The 22,030-nt window shown below is 39.1% G+C and overlaps 4 protein-coding genes and 1 non-coding gene across 5 annotated transcripts; 1 reads left to right on the top strand and 4 right to left on the bottom strand.

Annotated features, from left to right (window-relative positions):
• Positions 1–3,436: 3,436 nt before the first annotated feature.
• On the bottom strand, positions 3,437–5,929 carry LOC109126497 (uncharacterized). The gene is made up of 4 exons (XM_087465921.1): positions 5,389–5,929; positions 4,584–5,276; positions 4,349–4,476; positions 3,437–4,285 (listed from the first exon to the last, which is right to left on the bottom strand). Exons 1-4 carry the CDS (start codon positions 5,927–5,929, stop codon positions 3,437–3,439), a joined length of 2,211 nt encoding a protein of 736 aa, XP_087322047.1.
• Positions 5,930–13,233: 7,304 nt separating this feature from the next.
• Positions 13,234–14,512, bottom strand: LOC104713663 (ethylene-responsive transcription factor ERF056-like). Its single transcript, XM_010430835.2, has one exon. It carries the CDS (start codon positions 14,329–14,331, stop codon positions 13,540–13,542), a length of 792 nt encoding a protein of 263 aa, XP_010429137.2. The 5' UTR covers positions 14,332–14,512; the 3' UTR covers positions 13,234–13,539.
• A 970-nt stretch (positions 14,513–15,482) lies between these two features.
• On the bottom strand, positions 15,483–15,556 carry TRNAI-AAU (transfer RNA isoleucine (anticodon AAU)). The gene has a single exon. It is a non-coding gene; the product is annotated as a tRNA-Ile (tRNA).
• A 44-nt stretch (positions 15,557–15,600) lies between these two features.
• LOC104713665 (uncharacterized) lies at positions 15,601–17,302 on the top strand. Its single transcript, XM_010430837.3, has 4 exons — positions 15,601–15,920; positions 16,013–16,073; positions 16,180–16,324; positions 16,823–17,302. Exons 1-4 carry the CDS (start codon positions 15,713–15,715, stop codon positions 17,075–17,077), a joined length of 669 nt encoding a protein of 222 aa, XP_010429139.1. The 5' UTR covers positions 15,601–15,712; the 3' UTR covers positions 17,078–17,302.
• On the bottom strand, positions 17,259–20,049 carry LOC104713664 (inositol-3-phosphate synthase isozyme 2). Its single transcript, XM_010430836.3, has 7 exons — positions 19,501–20,049; positions 19,313–19,381; positions 18,850–19,233; positions 18,410–18,752; positions 18,123–18,299; positions 17,835–18,023; positions 17,259–17,751 (listed from the first exon to the last, which is right to left on the bottom strand). Exons 1-7 carry the CDS (start codon positions 19,686–19,688, stop codon positions 17,569–17,571), a joined length of 1,533 nt encoding a protein of 510 aa, XP_010429138.1. The 5' UTR covers positions 19,689–20,049; the 3' UTR covers positions 17,259–17,568.
• Positions 20,050–22,030: the final 1,981 nt, after the last annotated feature.

The raw sequence follows: 22,030 nt of genomic DNA on the forward strand, positions 1-22,030 counted from the left end.
TAAAGAATGCGGGAGCAACTTACCAGAGATTGGTGAATAGAATGTTCGAGCATCAGCTCGGGAAGACCATGGAAGTCTACATCGACGACATGCTTGTAAAATCAATGGAAGCTGGCTCGCACCTCGCTGATCTGAAAATTTGCTTCGACATCATTGATCAGTTCGGGATGAAGCTTAACCCCACGAAGTGCACCTTTGCAGTCCCATCAGGGGAATTTCTGGGGTACATCGTCACAGAAAAAGGAATTGAAGCGAACCCGAGGCAGATTAATGCTTTCCTGTCTATGAGTTCTCCTAGAACCTTGCGCGAAGTGCAACGCCTAAACGGACGGATCGCAGCTCTCAACCGCTTCATTTCTCGATCTACGGACAAATGCCTCCCTTTCTACCAGCTATTACAGAAAGGGGGAAAAAACTTCTTGTGGGATGCGAAGTGCGAGGAGGCCTTCGCTCAGCTCAAAGCCTACCTATCTGAACCGCCGGTCTTGGCTAAGCCCGAGTTCGGTGAGCCGCTTTTTCTTTACGTAGCCGTATCGGACAGTGCAGTCAGCGGAGTCTTGGTTCGTGAGGAAAGGGGGGAGCAGAGACCAATTTTCTATATCAGCAAGTCCTTCACTAGGGCAGAGTCCAGGTACCCTATGATGGAGAAATTGGCCCTAGCTGTGGTCACTTCGGCAAGAAAGCTGCGACCTTATTTCCAGTCCCATACAATCGTAATCCTCACGACTCAGCCACTTTGAACGGTGTTACATAGCCCGAGCCAATCTGGGCGGCTAGCTAAATGGGCTGTCGAGTTGAGTGAATACGACATCGAGTTCCGGACTCGAACCTGTGCTAAGGCGCAGGTGTTGGCTGATTTCTTGATCGAACTCCCACTAGCCTCTTCGGTTAGCGGCGATGTCGAAGCCCCGTGGACATTGTACGTTGACGGTGCTTCTTCCAGAACGGGAGCAGGAATTGGGGTCCGCCTCACTTCTCCTGCAGGCGAAGTGATCGAGCAGTCATTTCGCTTGGCTTTCAGCGCGTCCAACAATGAAGCCAAATACGAATCCTTCCTAGCCGGCTTACGCCTCGCAGTGGGGATTGGTGTCCGAAGACTTCGAGCTTTTTGCGATTCGCAGCTGGTCACCAACCAGTTTTTGGGGGAGTACGAGACAAAGGATGGTCGTATGGAAGCTTATTTGTCCGCAGCCCGGGAGTTAGTCACTAAGTTCGAGGAGTTCGAAATCACTAAGATCGCACGAAGTGAGAACTCCGCTGCGGACGCTTTAGCATCTCTGGCATCCACCTCGGATCCCGCGATGACAAGGATTATCCCCGTTGAAGTCATCCAGTTACTAAGTATCCGTCTAGAGAGTTCAAACGTCGTCACTCGGGCGGTTAAAAAACAGTTGGCAGCTGAGGAAGAAGCTCGTAAGGCGGTTGCGGACTCCTTACCCTCGGAAGATCCAGCTCCCGTTATGCCCACTCCGATGGAAGTTCACCCACCTCAAGCTGAGCTAGACGCGAGTTCAACTCCGGACCAATTGAGCTCACCAGTTGACAATCGAGCTATTATCCCACATGCTGCTCCTAGCAGCACGAATTCTAACAGATGGGGGGCAGATGACTGGCGGAGCTTGATCTGGGCTTACCTGGAAAAAGGGGAACTCCCAGCTGACAAATGGGCAGCCAGGAAGCTCAAGGTCGTCAGTGCGCGGTACTGCGTTCACAACGGAATACTTCTACGCTGAAGTGTAGCTGGTCCTTATTTAACTTGTGTGGCTGGTAGAGAACCCACAATGCTGATGCGAGCTGTCCACGATGGCCCCAATGGAAATCACTCCGGAGGGCGGACTCTGGCTTTCAAAATCAAACGGCAAGGTTACTTCTGGCCTACCATGGTCACGGACTGCGAAAAATATTCTCGGACTTGTGAGAAGTGTCAGAAGCACGCCCCGTCAATTCATCAACCCACCGAGCTCCTGTCTTCAGTATCCGCACCTTACCCATTTATGAGGTAGTCGATGGATATCATCGGTCCGTTACATCGGGGACCTGGAGGAGTTCAGTACGTGCTCGCTCTTACTGACTATTTCTCCAAGTGGTGGAAGCGGCAGCCTATGCGAAAGTAACAAGCGACGAAGTAGAACAGTTCGTGCTAAAAAGTATAATCTATCGCTACGGGGTCCCTCACGAAATCGTCACGGACAATGGTCCGCAGTTCATCTCCTCGAAGTTTGAAGAGTTCTGCGCGAAGTGGAAGATTCGACTCAATAAGTCAACTCCGCGTTACCCACAAGGTAATGGGCAGGCCGAGGGGATGAATAAGGTTATTCTTGCTAACTTGAAGAAACGGCTCGACTCTCGCAAAGGGCGCTGGCCAGACGAGCTGCAGGGCGTTCTTTGGGCAATCCGAACAACACCTCGCCGGTCCACTAATGAAACACCTTTCTCCCTGGTCTACGGAGTCGATGCCGTAGTCCCAGCTGACATAGAGGTCCCTGGAGTCCGTGCCTCGCTGAACCCACTCCGAGCTGAGGAAAATGAGGAGTTCCTACAGGATACTCTCGATACAATCAACGAGCGTCGGGACCAGGCGTTAGTTCGGATCCAGAATTACCAGAACGCGGTAGCTCGATACTATAACTCCAAAGTCGGAGGCAGACCCTTGGCAGTGGGCGACCTCGTCCTCCGGAGAGTCTATGAAAATACCGAGGAGCTCAATGCAGGAAAACTGGAAATTAATTGGGAAGGACCATACAGAATTACTCGCGAAGTCTGAAATGGAGTTTATCAGCTCGAGGATTCAGAGGGAAAACCAGTCCCGAGGTCTTGGAATTCTCTACACCTTAAACTTTTTTACAGCTAATTTATTTGTATCGAACTACGATTCAGCTTGATCCCGATAAGGGTACGTAGGCAGCCCACTTCGGGTCCAGCTATCCATATTAATAAAATTTAAAGTTTTCTTAAACTTTTTTGTTAATAATGGTACGCAAAAAAAAAAACAAACAAAAAACCGAAGTCTGACTTCGTATCCATCAAAGCCGAGGTTTAACCTCGCAAAACCTAAACCGAAGTACTCACTTCGTACTCAGCTTTACTTTAAAAGCTTATTGTTGCGAAAACTCTAAACCGAAGTTCTCACTTCGTATTCCGCTTTAAAATCAAAGCTTAGTTTCGCAAATTTCTTTAAACCAAAGTATTCACTTCGTACTCAGCTTTACTTATTAGAGTTGGGGTGCCATTTTCGAACTATTTAACCGAAGTTCTCACTTCGAGTTCATTTCTGCTCGTCATCTTTTCAAAACCAAAGGTTGTGGAAATTTAGTTCGCATGGCACAACAAAACTTTTTTATGGAGTGGTCACCACGACCAAAACACTCCAGAGAAGTCTGAAAATAAATATTACAAACGGGGGGCAACTCGTGCCAAAACAACCCCAAAGTAAAAACTAAGGATTAGGGAGAGCAGGATCTGACGCCGCTTCGGATAAGGCCAGACCCATTTCTGCGAGCTCCCCTTCCGACCTGGTGTTCGCTAGATAGTCGTCCACCCCCTTATTCGAGATTTGCCCGAGGTTAGTACCAGACTCATCGATCGTGACGCTAAGCGGATGCTCGTTACACAAGAGATCGGGCGTATCCGCCAAGAGGTCTGAGAATGCAGCGAGGTCGAGATCACGGGGGGTTACCTTTGAAACCTTTTCGTCGGCTTCCTCCTCGTCAGTTTTCAGGAGCCCGAGCTCGGCCTCCATATCTTGGATCTCGCCCCTGGAGATCTCCTCGACCAGCATCCGGTTAGCCCTGATCTCGGCAGCTCGGATCTGGAGCGGGGCTAGCTTCTCCCTCTCTTCGAAAGTGACCTTTACCTCCTCAACCAAGGGGCGGAGAGTTTGCCTCATCGCCTGCCTTTCTTCCCTCCGTACCCTTTCAATCTCGCAGCTGTTGCCAGCTTCGAGTAACTGATTGCGGAGTTCGATCTCGTGCAGTCTGTTTTTTGCTGCCTTGGCATCTTCCGCCGCCTCAAAGTAAAGGTCCCCCGCTTTCTTCAGCTTGTCGCGGAGGTCTTCATTAGCAACCCCGAGGTCGAGCACCTCTACCTCAGCCTTCTTCATCCGAGCTCGGATCCGCTCGGCTTTCGCTACGGTGTCAACATTTTCGGCTTCCAGACGGGCATATTCCTTTACCTGAGCTTCTAGGTCGGCAATCCTTTCTTGAAGGAGATGTACTTCGGAAGATGACGGGGAAGCGAGCAGTTGCTCCTCATAGGAAGCCACCGAGGAGTTAAACTCCATCATTAGCTGAAAATGGTAGCTTAGTAAGTGACTGTAAGAAAAAAAAAAAAAAAAAAAAAATATACTTACCTCGCCGATTTTATCCGCGAAGCGAAAGAAATTCGCACGGTTGACCTCGGTCATGTCAGTAAATGCCGGAATTCGAACCCCGGGTCGAATGTAGCTCCTCATTAGATCGGCTGGGGATGCAGGGGGGACTGAAAGATTTTCGAGCAAAGTCATTTCAGTCATCAACTATCGAACAGTCAAAGGTATAAAAGTAAGAACACCTCAAAAAAAAAAAAAAAAAAACAAAAATTTTTACCTCGGGCGGAATGACGTTGTTCCCTCAGAGGGTTTCTTCCAGAGGAATCTCCAGAGTCTTTTGGCGGTGGGGCCTCCTTAGATCTCCTCTCCGAGGAGGGGCTCCTGTCTTTCGAGCTAGATCTACTTCGCTCACCACCTGATGGGCCGGTCTGGGCTCGCCCCTTTTCACGAGAAGAGGAGGCGGTCTCAGGCTCCTTCCTCTTCTTTGATGAATCAGTTTGCTGACAGGAGGCCTCAGCAGAGGTTTTCTTCGGCGCTGGGGGGGAAGCAGCGATCTCCCGTGGCTCATCGCTAGAATCAGCAATGACAATCACAGGAGGAATCAACGGGCCAGCAGGAGCCCTGGTTGATTCTGTACCAAGCTCGGGAGAGCCAGTTGGAGGCACGGAAGTCCCGCTCACCTCGGGAACGGAGGAATTCCTGTTAGAAATGCAAGCTTTGCCTTCGGCGAGGGTCATCGCCATCTGTTTCTTTGCCTCTTTTTCGGCAGCTCGGCACGCTCTTTCTTCTCTGTAATTCATCTCCGAAACGCTCAAGGGGGTGGAACAGACGAGAGAACGCCTTCCGAGCCTCGCCGTGGACTCTCTGATTATTTCGCAAGAAAAAGAGTCCCAAGCAATCTGTCCCTGGCTGCAGAACCTCGAGAAGAATTCTGCGAATGTGGGGCAAAGCAATCCGCGCTCGAAGTGATCTGAAAAAGAAACAGCAAAAAGGTGAGATGGAACGTCAAGCAACACCTAACCTGGACCTAGCAAGGAACTCTATTCTACTGATTTTCGAAGTCCACTTCGATACGTGCGAACTCACGCGGTGGCCGAAAGTGAGCTCGTTAACCGGGAAAAAGAAGTAGGACTTCCGCCATTTCTCATCCTTCTCGGGCAGGTCGTCAAAGACCTTTAGCCCGGAAAGCGAGCTTACGTAAAGCGTGCCCTTGGTACGACCAGTCTTCACCGTGTATACCTGGAGGAAGTCGGCCAAAGACAGCTGGTAGTTGAACTCCTCCCCCAGAGTTTGAAGGCACAAGACAGTCCGAACAAAGTTAGGGCACATCTGAGGAAGAGCGAAGCCCAGTTCGAACATCATCTTCACGATGAGTTCGGGAAGGGGGAATGACAGACCGCACGCAGAGAATAAAATCTCGAACGCGCAGCAGTACCCTGGAGGGGGGTTCTCCGGAGACTCATGCGCCTCCGGGAATTTGATTTCTACCTCCGACGGAATCCCGGTGGATCCTCTAATCTCGGCTATGTTCTCCGCAGAAAGATTCGACGATTGGTGGGGGCCGAAAACGCCCGGAATCAAGGGTTTTGCGGTTTTTCCCGATGAGGATTTCGGCGGAGACATGCTTTTCCGGTAAAAGTAGCAAGGAAATACAGGAAGAGTGAAGGGTTTTCTGGCGAAAGTAAAGAAGTTTACAGACGAAAAGTAAGAAAATTGGAGAACGGAAAATACAAGCACAATTGGGGATTAAGAATGAAAGAGAGAGATGCCGAGTTTACCTTTATACATGGAACCAGGGAGCAATGATTATCTGGGGAAGTGAAAGGTCTCGCACCGTTTTCTCTCTCTCTTATAGATAACACGCCACCTAGTGGGCCCCGAGTCTTGTTCGGGAAGGCAAATCCCATCATTACCACGATCAAATCGTGGAGATATGGGGAATATTCAGTTTCCCGAAATTGATCGCTTGAAGGTTAAAAGTCCCCCGAACTGTTCAGCTCGGGAGACTTTGGGGGCAACTGTTGTACCCACGATCTGCCATCTCGGGCAATAGGCAAGAGGGCCTAGGCCGGGCTCGTCTACTGGGCCAGGAGCGAATTAGCGATCGGCCCATCAGGCCCGGAGAAAGGAAGAGAGCGCGGAGATGCTTCGTGCTGGTCAGCTCGCAGCTCGGTCCCGGTCAAAGATTCCCGCATTCAAGAGGATTAATTAGACCGCGCAAATCACGTCCTATTAATGGTGCATTAATTTAGTAATAAATTGGTCGGTATAAATATGTAAGGGGGGTGTCAGTTGTAAGGGATCGAATATTTTTTCCAGCAATAGCAATACAAGTTCAAATTCTCAAATTCTCTCAATTCAGTTCGGAGCTGTTTTACGGCGATAAGCTCCTCCACAATTTAAATCACTTCGGAAGGAGAAACTCATTCTCAGTTCTCACAGTCTGGCACATTAGCAAGTCCCAAAAACAAAACATTAATTAGCAAATTCCCGTAATAGTTTGTGTTCTCTTATTGGAGATCTAACGAAAAAATTAAGTTGATTAATTGAGATCTTAGTCTTGAGTTCGTGATGAGATCCTCCTGATACTCTTGAGAGATATTTTATTTACATCTGGCTAGTAATGTCTGACTTTTCATGTTTGTTTTTTTTTTTTTCCTAATTTTCCTTTACTCTATCATTTATTCACAATAAATATTGTATAGATTTTGGTGGTGCAAGTCACACTTCTTTCGTTTTCGCAGCGAAATCAGATATACTATTTTTTCACAAACTTTACTTTGGAAATTATATATGTTACATGTTGTATAATAAAATAGGAGATATTAAATAGAGGAATCTCGTATGTTCACATGTATGTGTATTGATATGCCGTTTGTTCTGATGCAAACATTTACAACTTAATCTCCAATCTTATATAATAAGAAAATAGGTTTTAATTAAAAAAATTATTAGTAAGGTTTCTTGAATGATATCTCAAACGATATTTCAGAGTTGGTTGCATGCAGCATGCACATCAAATCTGTATTCCAAATTTCCAATAATACAACAGAACTGTGAGTAGGCCAGCCATATAGGTCTTAAACTTCTTAAGTTCTTACTACACTCAACCAATACACAGACACGGTGATACCCTATATCAAGATATCAATAAAACTATCATATTCGTAACCAAAGGGTGGCAATATTTTGTTTGACGACGAATTTGTTTTTTAACCTTTGTGCAGTCGCTTTTTCGTAGACCTCTATACTTACATGGGACCTCTGAAGTAAGATAAATAAACTATCATTTCATTTTTACGTACTAATAAAGATGATATGGTACATGATCTTTTAGGTTTACCTAAGCCATGTTTTGGACCGACACTTCACGTGCAACGAATCAAAATTGTCTCCACCCGCCACGTGACCGAACCGACACTTCACGTGCAACGAATCAAAATTGTCTCCACCCGCCACGTGACCGATGTCTACACAGACACAGAGTTAGTACTACTATCCAATTCGTCCATTGATAACAAAACAAAAAATTCAAATCTTATAAACCATTGAATAACAACAAAAGAAAAAAAAAAATTACAAAATTAGTTAGCCAATGATCTAACAATAGAGAAATAAAATGCTTACAAGTAATAAAACATGTGGGAAAATGTCGTGCATGAGACATATAACCTAATCATACATATCATGTTACTTTTTTTTGTTTTTGTTTTAATTTTTGTTAAAGAATACTTTCATATTTATTCGTATTACTATCACTCTTCGTCTCATCGTCTTTAGATGATACAGAATTAATATTTTTCTAATGAACCACCACCAACCATTAAATAAAAGGACAGTTCAGTTTTTGTTAAAAACAATTACTAAATTTAAACTAAAACTTAATTTTTTATTTGTTAAATTAGAAAAAAAATTGAAACAATCCGACCCATTTTTTTTCCTTTTTAATATAATAACTAACTATTGATCCTATGTTTACAAACAACCTAACAACATTCAAATCAAACAGCGGAAATAACCAACAATTACAGTACTATCAATTATCCAACAAATACTTAAATAACTAAAATAATATTCCAAGACAAATCGAGTAATTCCAAAAAAAATAATATAAACTAAGAAATCAGCAATCCTAGACAACATTCTAAAGACCAAACTCTAACAACCTAACAGAAGCCAGATAATACGTCAAAGCCTCTAGAACATCTCCATCTTCATTGTCTTGATTCCATGATCACATTTGCCTTTACTTGCACCACAAACAACAATTGAAATGTGTGAGTATTATCACAATACTCAGTGAGACGATCATTCCATCTATTAGGTTATACACAAGCGAAAAGACAAACACAAACAATACACAAAAGCAAGCAAACTAGACAACTCTAAACATATGCATCGTCATTGCGCCCTTGCATCGACCGACACACTCTTTGCATCGATCGATGCAACGCCCTTACATCGACTGATGCAACCTCGTGTCTTCATCAAATCCCTAGATGTGTCGACCGATGCACACCTTGTATCGATAAATACGTAATTTAAACATTATTGTTCTTATGCTCCTAGCTCTTAATTAACCTTATCACCCTTACCACTATACTAAGTTCATAACAATCTTATTTGAATCCATAAGTTTTCTAAATGTTTTTTTTTTGTCAACTTTTCTAAATGTTATAGTGAAAAGGAGAAATATTATAAGAATATGATAAATATACTATACATTCCGAATTTATTTAATAAATTATAACATAAAATCTCTAAAAAGACAACTAAAACACAATACATTATATTATTAACGTTTTTTGTTTGTTAAAAATATTATTAACGTTGCGATTCATTTTCTAGTTTATTATAATTGTAGAGTGCAAAATTTTTGATCTTCAAAATTTTATACTATTTCTGTATTGAGATATTTAAAATAACTTTTTGCGAGACACTTGATGAGAGACCAAGCTCCTTTATGGTGTTGACTGGTTCTCCCGCTACCTCCCGCAAACGCTGCGTTTGCGGGTGGTAGCGGTTGCTAGCGATTGGAACCAATCACACAAATCGCTCCCAGTCGCTCCAAATCGCTTCCAACCGCTTCAAACCACTGAATTCTAAAAGCTGCCTCCTGCAAGCGTTTGCGGTTGCGGGCGATTGCGATTAGAATTTTTTTTTTTTTTTTTTAACTTAAAAGGAATCAATGATAATGAAATTTTTTTTTGTTATATCTTCTATCTATCCATTTTACTCATTAAGGATGGGAGAAAATGAAGTACAAATATGATTGCAGAGATTATAAAATAAACAATTAGAATTAAATAATATTCCAATTAATAATAACCCGAAAAAATTGATGTAAATTTAATGGCACATCGCACATAAGTTCAAAAAGATCTAAATAAATATAATATTTCATCATAAATTTAAGAAAATAAGATTATTTATAAAAAATATTAAACCAAATCACCAGTGACTCTTCTCAACTCTCACTTGACCATTCCTACCGATGAAACTATTGAGCCACGATCTAAGAGAAAAGAGAAACGATCTACGATCTAAAGCATATGTTTTGTAATTTATCAAATTATTTGATTAAATTTTTAGTGAAAAGCCAAATGCATAAAGGAATAAGTATTTAAATATAAAATTTATTTGTTTTTTGAATAATTATTTTAGTATTTGTTTTAATAAATTTAATTATAAATCAAGTTTAATAAAAAAAATGGGTGTTTTTAAAATTTATATATTATATATCACATTTATTATGTTCCAACCGCTATCGCACCCGCTGATCAACCAATCGTAAACCTTCCGCAAACGCACCAATTTTAAACCGCTAAACCAGTCGTTCAAAACGCTTAATAACGCTTGAAACCGCAATCGCCCGCTTCCGCAATCTCCCGCAACCGCAACTGCAACCGCAGCGTTTAAACCAGTCAGACCCTATATGGTGGGGAATCTTTGTCGCCAAAAAAAAGAAATGTCACAAGAAATAACATTGCCCTTCACAGTTCACACCAAATATGGGACTAGATATAGTGCAAACACTAATAATTTCTGTATTATTTTAGTAGATTTAAAATAGAATTTTTTTTTGAATATAACCTAACCATCCGTTTGCCAAAAAAAAAAAAACCTAACCATCCGTGTTGCTAAGCTTTGAACTGTTTAAGAGTTTCAAGAATTAAAATACCATATCATGTTTTTCTAATATACTCCTTTTATTTCTTAAAAAGTATCATTTTGATATAATGCACACAAATTAAAAAACTATCTAAATTTATATTTTATCCTTTATAAATGCATTAAAAAAATTTTTCTAATTAATTAGTTCAAATTATAGGAATAAAACAGAGAATTTATTATTTAAAACTGTATTGAAAACGTAAAATGACAATCTTTTTATAACAAGAAAAAAGTGTCTAAATGACACTCTTTATAAAACAGAGAAATATTTAAACTAAAAGCAAAAAACTGAAAAACATATCAGACAAAGTTAATAAACTCCCATTCAATCATTTTCGGCCTATTAACGATAAAGAAACTAAAAGGAAGAAAGGAGAAATAGAAAGCTGGCTTTCATTTTTGGAATATTAACTGGAAAGCAACAATAAAGTTATTGTCAATATATCTCACATTCGATCAAGTTGCTAAAGTTTTTTTTTGCAATTACAAGGTGTTTTAGAAACCAAAACTAGAAGATACTGTAGTATATTATTATCTTAATACATCCTTTTTAATATATAAAATGACTAAATTCTAAATTCTAAAGTCTAAATACTAGATCCTATCTTCTTAAAACTATATCCTAAAAAACCTAAAAACAAAATTCTAAAAATTAATTTAACATAATCTATGTGCAGCTTTATTGCATCATCATCTTTTGTCATGTGTGAATAAAACGAGAGTCTCTAGATTTCTTCACCTAGAACATGGTATCTTCTTAAGATTAATTAACAATTATAGACTTGAAAGTCGAGAATAATTACAAATATAATTGTCATTAAAAATGACAAAAATGTATCTTTTTATATATTTTAACAGACTTTAATTTGTTACAATAAATTTTAAAAAGTTTTAAAGTGCTTGTCTCATCAATTGGGCCATTTTTCCCATTAAAAAAAAAAACTGTTTAAACAACAAAAGAAGCCAGTGTCTTTAATAATTTATGATGATCTTTCCAAACAAGCACAAGCTTATAGACAAATGTCTCCATACGATAATGGCATTATCAATGAATGGCTTAAAAGGAGAATGTCTTAGGTAACTCTTCACTTACTCCAAAAGTCGCTAATCTTTCAAATGTACCTCAAATTTTCAATGGATATAATCACTAATCTACACGATCTATCAAACAAAAACACAGCAAACAAAAGATTTTAGTGTTGATTTCCCAAAGGACATCTTTAGCATCATAAATCAAGAACATATGCGTATTAATTCTATAGGTTTGTTTGCCAAATAAACATTTAATAGGTTATGCAAAAAAGAAAAAAAAAATGTGTTTTTATCAGTTTTTCCATTTTTAGCATTCTAGTTTAGTTTTGAATGAAATTTTATGTTGTTTTACATATAAATCTTCCATATCCTATATATTTGCTGATTAAGAACCCAAAACATGTAAACGATCGAAATTATTATAGAAGACACCACTCTATTAATTTATTGATTTTCGCCAACCACTATTATTTATTGATTGCTTTTTAAAGATATAAAATTAGTTCATATAAAAGACTATATAATATATAATATATACTATCTCTCTAGTCTAGAGTACATATATTTGTCCAAAAAAAAAACAAAAAAGAAAGTCCAGAGAGTACATATATATTTTGATCAGGAACCCACAAGATTTGAGAATCTCTTCACCTCGTTGGAAACATATAATATAGAAATCTCCAAGAGGATGTAAAATAAGTAAATGAAAAAGACAAACCATTGAAGTAATCATGCATTTTGTAGATCAAAGGAACTCAACGGTTCCAACGGAAATAGTTGGTGATGGAGATATTTTGTGATTAATGTGTAGCAGTGTAGGATGCATGAATCCTAGTACGCTTAGTGTTGGAGTTATGCTTTTTCTACGTGTCTTGCATTAATCCTAGAACTCGATTTTTTTTATTCAATTACTTGACGCGATTTATGAATTTCTAAAATAGACATCTAAATATTTTACAGTGATAATTGTAAAGTAGTAATAATTCATATTTTTATTAATAATAATAATAATAATAATTCATATTTATCCTGGTATGTTAAGTACGTAATGTTTAAAGAATTAGTAAGATTTTTTACATAGAGAATGATAACTTTTATTTAGTTTACCGTTTCTACACAAAAATATCATCAACTAAAACTAATTTAACCAATAAGAAAATACATTGCAGAATATAAAAAATCAAACCAACTATATCTGATGATTTTTATATGAATTGAAACCATCAAATAAATAAAACAAAAATCCATACAACACTAGTTACAGTTATATGGATTGGCTAAAATGTAATGATGATGCATCATATAATATCTTTACAAAACAAGTTGTTTCAGATTAAATTTTATGAAGTGGAAATTTTCTGCAGAAAACATCATACTTTGGGCAACAATATTAATGAAGAAGTTACACCTACTTCAGCAAAACATGGTCCTGGCAATATGGTTAACAGTATTAATCCCCTTTAGCAATTACTTATCCTTTGGGCCTGGTTTATATATATTTCATCAAATCTTGGATTTTGATTTAGGTGCTAGCTGACCGCAACGGCCCAAAGGTATATCTTCTTTAAAAGACTGTTTCGAGTGTTTGTCCCTCACTATGCCATTCCGAACACCAAAATAAGCGCAAAAATGATTCTCTATGTAGGGATGAGGGACAAATGAAAGAGTCGTGGTTCTACAAGAGGCACAACGACCAAGTTCTTGGCGGCTTCCCCAACTTACCAATCTAGAGTTTCTTGATCTTTATTTGATGCAACATTACATTATTCGATGAATAGGAGTAGGAACATCTTTAATTAACGTGCCCAAAGATGTATAATGAACGAACTTGTAGATATCTTCACTCAGAGGATTGAAACATGTTTAACTGGCGAGAAAAATAAAACTGTTTGAATGTTATTTTATTTCTTATGCATGCATGCAGCGTGCTAAATTCCTAATTTCGGTTCACTAATGTGTTACCAAATCCTCTGCTACTTGTGAAAAAATTTAGTTGCAGAAGAAAAAATAACAGAAAATAACAGACTTTAAGAATCGGACAGTTTGCTAATTGCATCCCAATCAATCTCCACCGAAGGAAACTTCACCAGCCCGAAGCTCCCTGTCTTTTCAAAGTCAGAGTCCCAAAAATCCAGGAATGTTATATTCGAACTCGAGCTCTTGTCGGTTCTTGATGACACATCGGAGAACTCGAAATGCTCTGTTTTTGGCAGGACAAACTCTGTTTTTGGTAGGAAAAACTCTGTTTTATCTGAAACAGAGCAAGTCTCCTCCTCTGTTTGATCCGAAACAGAGCCAGCTTCCTCTGTTTTTCTCAAACTCTTGCAAATAGCTTGGAGCTTGGCATCGACAGAGGAATGGAGAGGATTAACGTCTTCGTGTCTGAGGTTCGGGAAGTTAAGCTTCGAGATATCTCCACGGAGCTGAAAAGCGGCTCGGTCGTAAGCCAAGGCAGCTTTTTCAGCGGTTTCGAACGTTCCGAGCCAGAGACGGGTTCGGTTCTTGGGTAAACGTATCTCAGCGACCCATTTTCCCCAGTGCCTTTGCCTTACGCCTCTGTAGAGATTCTTGGTTTTGAAGGAAGAAGAAGGTGAGAAGCTCTTCGTTCGGATTCGCTTTGAGATTGTGGTGGTGCGTCTATGGTTAAGCTGGTTCTGAATCTGGTGAATTTGGTATTGTGTGAGCTGGTTTAGACCGAGAGGCTTAGGTTGGTTAAAACCAGAGCTTGCGTTGGATTCACGGAAAGAAATTGGAGCAGTTTCTATGAGAGAGTTGAAATAGAGATCTTTGTTGCTTGTGAACATGTCTATGGCCGCCATTGATGAAATCAAGAAACACTCTTTAGAAAGACAAGACAGAGGATGAACAAAGAAGGGGTTGAAATTGATCAAAAGGAAACTTTAGGGTAGAATTAAGAAAAACTCAAAAACTTATAATGTGAACTAACTTTTTTTTTGGGGTCGCTCGTGGCTTTGCTTGTTCTGATTCTGAACCTCTCGAGCCTTTTAAAGCTGCTGCTGCGTCCATTGAATTCGTCTCAAAATATTTTTATACAAATAAATTCTCACAAATGTCAAATTATATTTTATTATATAAAAAATAAGTAAATCGTCAGCTGCAATATTTCATTTTTAATTTCCATGGACGAAATTAAGCCAATAGGAAAATGCCATGGTTATATGTGCTTTGGATCTAGTCGTTTTCGCAGAAATATAATAATATGTTTTTAATGGGTTGTATTTAGACATGTTTTTCAAGTTTTAAGACGTAATTTATGACTCAGTATTGGAGATGACAAAAAAAAATAATTAAATTATTCATTCTCCAATGAGTCAATATTGAATTGAACCAATTTTTTTTGTTTGATAGATTAGTTGGTCTCTTCCTGCGAGGAAGTAAAAGAAGCCAGAGATGATTCGCGAAGGGAAGCTAGCCATCGAAGGTTCAAAGTAAATTACAACTTCAAGGATCTGATTATTAATTTTTTTTTTTCAAAATAAGTTAATTTACCTGATTATGTAATTTTAGGTTTTGTTTGGAAATTCGATTTTTGTAAAAATCTAATTCTTAAATTTAGATGGTTACTTCCAAAAAAAGTTTTTTTTTATGATAACGTTGAAGATAAAATGGTGAAGTTAACCACACATGGTTGGTTGGGGAGTTATTGTTATAGCTACATGCTTTTCACATTCACTGTTCTTTCTTTTAAAACTTTTATTTAATAATTTAGAAAATTTAAAACCTAAAACATAACATATTTTAGAAAAACAAAATTGTAAGAGGCAGAAAATCAAAACAAACGAATTGTCAAAAATGTTGATTCTATGATCCATTGAAAGGCCATTTTTGCCTTTGAAACATTTATTTAGTCACATTTCCGATGAAAGCACCCCAAGTATCGAAGAAATTAATAATGCTCAAGTTTGTAATGTTGTAAATAACGTAAAACAATTTTCAAAAAATAAAAAAGTGGCCTATACAGGGATCGAACCTGTGACCTTCGCGTTATTAGCACGACGCTCTAACCAACTGAGCTAATAGGCCATTTGTTCTTAAGTCTCCATTTTGGTTTATATTTCATTGTACAATCTCTGCTCAACTAACACAAACCTTTGGACTCTCCGCTCCTTCACCTTCACCTTCAGGCTTACAGAAACATCTCACAATCTTTCACACTCTCTTCACTGTTACTTGATAATAATGGCTACTACTTCCAACTCTGTATTGTTCCTAGGCTCTGACTCATTGAGTCATCACCACCATCATCATCAGCCGCTTCTGCATCTCTCTTCCTCCAGATCTCACTCTGTTTCTCTCCTACCCAGCAAACGATCCACTCCCCTCTCCCTTCGTTGCTCTACTAATGGCGATAACACCACATCCGAAAAAGATACACCAATCGAACTCAGTAAGATTCTTTCTCAATTCCCTGATGTTTCTTAGAATCCAAGTCTCTCACTTTCGAATCTCAATCTGTGTTTCTCTATAATTCTTCTTCAGAGTACCCAGCATTCCCAACGGTTATGGACATTAACCAAATCAGAGAGATATTGCCTCACAGGTAAAACTTAAAAAAAGACAAGAGCTTTCGAGGATTTGATGTGTTTTGTTTGAACCCCATTGTTTGAAAAAACATTGATCCTTTTTGATGGATTTTTATATATTAGGTTCCCGTTTCTGCTGGTAGATAGAGTGATAGAGTATACACCAGGTGTTTCTGCTGTAGCGATTAAGAATGTCACAATCAATGACAATTTCTTCCCTGGACATTTCCCTGAGCGACCCATCATGCCTGGTGTTCTCATGATTGAGGTAATTTTTAATTAAAAAAGTCGTTTTCTTTGTTTAAAAGTTGCAAACTTTTTGTCTTCAAGAAGCTCAAATAGATTTAGTGGAAGATGGGTTTTAACAATGACGAGAAGTTGATGTTCTGCTAGTTTGATGTTGGTCTTGGATTCTGATAAATTACTGTAAAGATCTTCATCTGGTTGGTGATTGAGTTGAGTGGTCCTTTTGTGACTAATAGTGTTGAGTATATTATTGTTGAGTGACTTTAAGATCTGCTGTGTGAAAATATCTGCAAAACTGAACTTTTACCTTAAGCAATGGAGGTTCTGAGAGATGCAACTTTTAAAACTTGAAAGAGTTTGTGACTTTGCTGATTTGATACAGGTTTCAAATGTAGAATCGGAATAGATAGGCCATGATATGCTAGATGAAAGATCGTTTCCACAGTCGAGTTAGTATAATGACGTAAAAAGGACTTGAAGTATCACTTAACTGAAAAAAAGTTGAGTTTGCATATTGCAGGCAATGGCGCAAGTGGGAGGTATAGTAATGCTGCAGCCTGAAGTAGGAGGCTCTCAAGATAACTTCTTCTTTGCCGGTATTGATAAAGTGAGATTCCGCAAACCAGTGATCGCAGGAGACACACTGGTTATGAGGATGACTCTTCTCAAGTTCCAGAAACGGTTCGGGCTTGCTAAGATGGAAGGTAAAGCTTATGTGGGTGGCGCTTTGGTTTGCGAAGGCGAGTTCATGATGGTTTCTGCTGGTAGTTCTTGATCTCACCCTTTAATGGTCTCACTTGCCACATGCTAATCTTTTAATGCTTCTTCTTTCATTCCAAATAGTAGACAAGACCAAGCTTTATGATTTGGACATTTGTATGAGCTTCTTATGTCCTTTGTGTCTTTATTGCTGTCTTCTGTTGGTAAGACGATTCATGAGAGATAAATACAGATTGTGATTTGAAAACCATATTCATACAATAGATCATAAATTTGGTTATATTACAAGGAGACACAAAAGCATAGTTACTTTTCATTCTTTTACACATTTGATCCAAAAGCTTAGCTGATCTTCTCACCAAATGAACCGACTAAGATCCATATCACACAATTTAACGCTAACGCTTCCCCATATTATCTCTCTCGCACACATTCATATAATATACTTACAAAACAATTATATATATTGACGAAACAATGGAGCATATAAGTCTTCATCTCCTAAGGTCTTAGGTCCCTTTACTTGTTCTTCCTCATCTTCATCCTTCACTTGTACTCCATGATCATGTTGTTCTCTGGCGCAAGCCCAACACAGGCCCTAAGAATGTTCTCCAGCATTGCCCGCTGCTTTGACAGAGCATTCACCACCGGCGTTCCAGGTGGTACAAGAGGTGCCTTTGTGAGGTAACTGAGTATGGTAGCTACTGGGTGGAAAGAGTGGAACTTTCCCTATAATATAAGAGATTCAGACATTAGAAATTCGGATTATAGCTATCCCAGGTTTCTCAGATACTAACTCACTGAATACAAACCTCTCCTTCAGCTTTGAATTGGATCCTGGTGCTGAGTTCAGCGAGAAGAACAAGATCCAAGATAATTGGGGCAGCCAAAAGAGAGTCCTCACAAGTGTTATGCATCACAATTGTGTTCTTCCCTCCCATGAATATCTCGGACGTGTACTCATCCATTGCTCTTTTACTATCCGCAACATACGGTACATACTGCAAAACATTCAGAACACTTGTAAGATTTCAGACTTTTAAAATGAGTAAAAGAGAAAGGAGCAATTGATGCCTTTGGCCTATGGTTCCAAATCAAACCTTGATGACAACGACATGGTCAGGGTGTTCACCGGGCTCAAAGAGAATGCCATTACTAGCCACCATGTCGTCCACGACATTGCTCTTGGAAATCTCCTTAGAGCGGAAAGTCTGAGGCGCTGAGAGGTTCATGCCATCGTTGTTTCCCAAATGGTTATAGCTCACAATTGAAGTAGGCTGCAAATAAGAAAGGCAAATCTTAGCGATAAATCACCTTTTACTACTACTAACAAGTAACAACAGAGAACCAAATTAGATTCTTGACAAGAAGGGTTTCTTTCTTTTACCTTGATGCCAGCTCCAACAAGGAAATCGACCAAAACGGATTTCATCTTAGTCTGACCACTCTTGAAATCATCTCCACCGATCAAACAATTCCTCGATATAGCCAATTCGATAAGACCAGGGACAAAAGTATTCTGAGGACTCCCATTGATGAAAGGGATGCCTTCAAGAACACAAGCAATGGCATACAACGTAGAAGGCGAGATCTCAGACTCGTCCTTTTCAACAGAAGCCATTAGATTCTCCATGGTATCGTTAAGCCCTACAATCACATTGCTATAACGCTCTGTGTTGGCTGTCCATAACACAACCAACTTATCCACTTTGTTCTTCTCCTTAAACTCCCTTTAAAAGATTCCATCAAACCAAACACCAAACACATCAATACACTAAACTAACAAGTCTCTGTACATATATGTAAGGTTATATATAATATAATTACCTCATGTCCTTAATGATGTGATCGACTTGCTCCTTCTTAGTACCTTTGATCACACTGTTGGCACGTGACCCTTGATTCGCAGCAATGAAATCAGGGTCATAGATCCCAGGGAGTGGGATCATGTTCTCCATGTAAGGTCTAAGTTGTTTCTGCAGATCAATGTCAAGCACTCTGGCTCTAGCCATGGCATCTGCTAAATTCATGTCACTAATGTCCCAACCACCAAACACAACGTCATCTGGATTCACCATTGGAAGAAGACTCTTGAAAGGAGCATAGATCTCTTCACCATTGTAAGAACCAACACGAATCGAAGAAGCTTGAGTGAGTGAACCAAAGTAATTGGCTTGTTGCACTTTGTCTTTAGTCGCCCACGAGATTCCTCTACAACAACAAAGTTTGCGCAAGTTTAATCACAAAAAGCCAAAATCCAAATCAAAGATTCCATTTTTAAACAACTCACTCTTTGTTAGCAACGACACCAGCGGTTAGTGTTGATCCATTGTTTCCACCCCACCCAACAAGCATAACCCTATCCACCACCAAAGATCATAAAATCGAAAAATGTGAATTTTAAAAACGACCCAGATGAATTCAAGTGAAGAAATCAAAGAAAACAAGTTAAAAGATTGAAACTTTTTAGATAATTACCCTAATTTGGGGACACGAGTGTCTGTTTTGAAATCGTATTTGACAGTCTTTGGTTTCACGATCCATTGGTATGTACCGTTACGATTCTCATGAACAACCTCTGTAGTTTCGTAATCGTACACCGAGTGAATCTCATTCTCTGTGTACTTCACGTTCGGGCTCTCAACTTTGAAACTCTCGATGAACATTTTTGTTTTTTCTTTTATAAAGCTCTGTGTTTTTGGTGGTTTTGGTGTGTGTGATCTCGAATCGACGAGCAAAGAGCGATGATATATAGACAAAGAAGGCAAGAGGAGGGAGGGACACGTGGCGGATTCTCTGTGTTTTACGATGGTTCGAGTTCGAGCCCACTCTAAAGCCCAAAGAGACTTGAGGGGGAGCTAAGCCACAAGTGTGAGTGAATTCGAGAATGTGAGAGACACGATGGAAGCTGGGTCCATACACGTGGCGTGATCAACGTGAAGACAAGTTTCTTTTTGTTTTTTTAAACCCGTGAAGACACTCGAAGGCTCCTTCCTTGTCTTCCCCCAGGGATGAGGAAGAAGAAGCGGTTGTTGTTGTGGGGACGATGGGTTTTAAAGCGACATCGTTTTCGTCGCCGAGAGACGCGTGGACGCCACGCGATCTGTTGTGTGGAATTTGGTCTTGTTGGATGGACACGTGGCGAAGATGTGCTGTCACGTCTGATAAGAGCGCGTGAGTGTGGTTTTTAACGTCTCCGTTAACGGTAAAGTAGCAGCTAAGTTAGAAGGGTGAAGGATCAGTGGGCACATTAATCAGAGAACCGAAAAACCAAACTGAACCGAACTAAAATTTGGTATTCGGTTCAGTTTCGGGTATTTCAAATTTCAAGTATAAATGATTTTGTGTGTAGTGATTGTGGTTTACGTAGAATTATATATGTTATATACACTAATACACCAATGTGTTGTGTGGAGAGTTGTCAATCGCAAAATCGTATGTGGAGTCATTAATATATCGAATTGCATGTAGCTATATCTGTCCGTTACTCCATTACATATAAAGGGTAGAGTATCAATTTTACAATTGTATGTGTTAAATGGTGTATAATGTACTGTTGAGATAGTTAAAATCACGTTTGAAACGTCATTTTCAGAGAATCGTGAATAATTGTGGACCTTCTGAGTAAACTGTAGATGACAAAACATAAGGCAGCAGCCGAAGCAGTGACCACAATCCAAAAGCGTGATTGTTTAGTTAAAGCAATAAAAGTGGGGTTATTAATTACTTTACATACTTTTGTGTAAACATGAGTCGTCCTATTAGAAATGAGACGAAACCAAATTTTAATTTTGGTAGTTGGATGTTTTTATGTCTTACTTCATACTTCATACAGTTCACGACGGATCTGCATGGATTTCAATTTATGGCGCTGTGAGAAAATACTTACTTATTTGTTAATAAATCAGCATTGTGTTGTTGACTTGTTGTTCGAGTGGCGACATATCCATAATCCATCCTAGACCATACGTACGTTTTTGAACTTTTGTTAACAAACAGTTTCGTCTACTAGCCGTGTCCATTTCAAACCACACAGGACACACAAACTATAGCTTTGTCCTCTTGTCGTTTTCTTCTTGTTGCTTATTTACTTGCTTTCACTGTTTACTTTATGAAAATATATTATATTCTCTGATTGAATAATTTGAGAAGTTTCTAGGGTGAATTAGTATTTTCAAGATTTTGCTGGATACACATTTTTACTATCTAATAATTCACATAATGATTACGAATTTATATAGTTTTTTAAAAAATAAAATCTTGGACTACAAATATAAAATATGTACGATAAAATGAATGTGATCATCATCGATGTAAGAATCCGGTGTGAACGATTTTTGATAAACGTGAAAACGTATTTAGAGTTAACTTATTTATACTTAAAATCACGATTATGTAGAATTCCCCACGCACTCCGCATGGACCTTCGTCCTTTCGATACTAGATGGAGGGCTTCTTATTGGACTGAGACACCCTGTTTGTGCAACCAACAATCATCTAAAAGAGAAGAATACGAGTGTGCTAGCCTGCTAGGCAGTGCCGACTCAAGAATTTTAGGGGCCCTTGGGCAAATTTTCTTACAAAAGATCAAACTTTTTTTTTGACCTCTATATATTGTATTAGAAAATTTTATGAATTTTATATTGATAATATATAAACACATGAAAAGATTCAGGGCTTTTTTTTTTTTTGGTAATATGAAAATTATAGGTTCCTTTTTTGGTTACATTTAGCTCTTATCATGTTTTTTTTTTTTACAATGTATATAAAAAAGTTATGGACCTTATAATATAACAAGATTATGGACCCCTTTTTTGGTAATATGAAAATTATAGGTCCTTTTTAATTAAACTTTAACTAATTTTCTTTTTTTTACAAAAGAAAAACCAAATTGTGTGCCCCTTTATGTGGTGGGTCCCTGGGCATCGCACTGCTCGCCCTCTCCTTTGAGCCGGCACTGAATAAAAGTTGAGATTTTTTTTTTTTTTTTGAGATTAACAACCCATCA

Source organism: Camelina sativa, chromosome 9 (genome assembly GCF_030686135.1).
Source record: "Camelina sativa cultivar CO46 ecotype springtype chromosome 9, ASM3068613v1".
Taxonomy (NCBI): domain Eukaryota; kingdom Viridiplantae; phylum Streptophyta; class Magnoliopsida; order Brassicales; family Brassicaceae; genus Camelina; species Camelina sativa.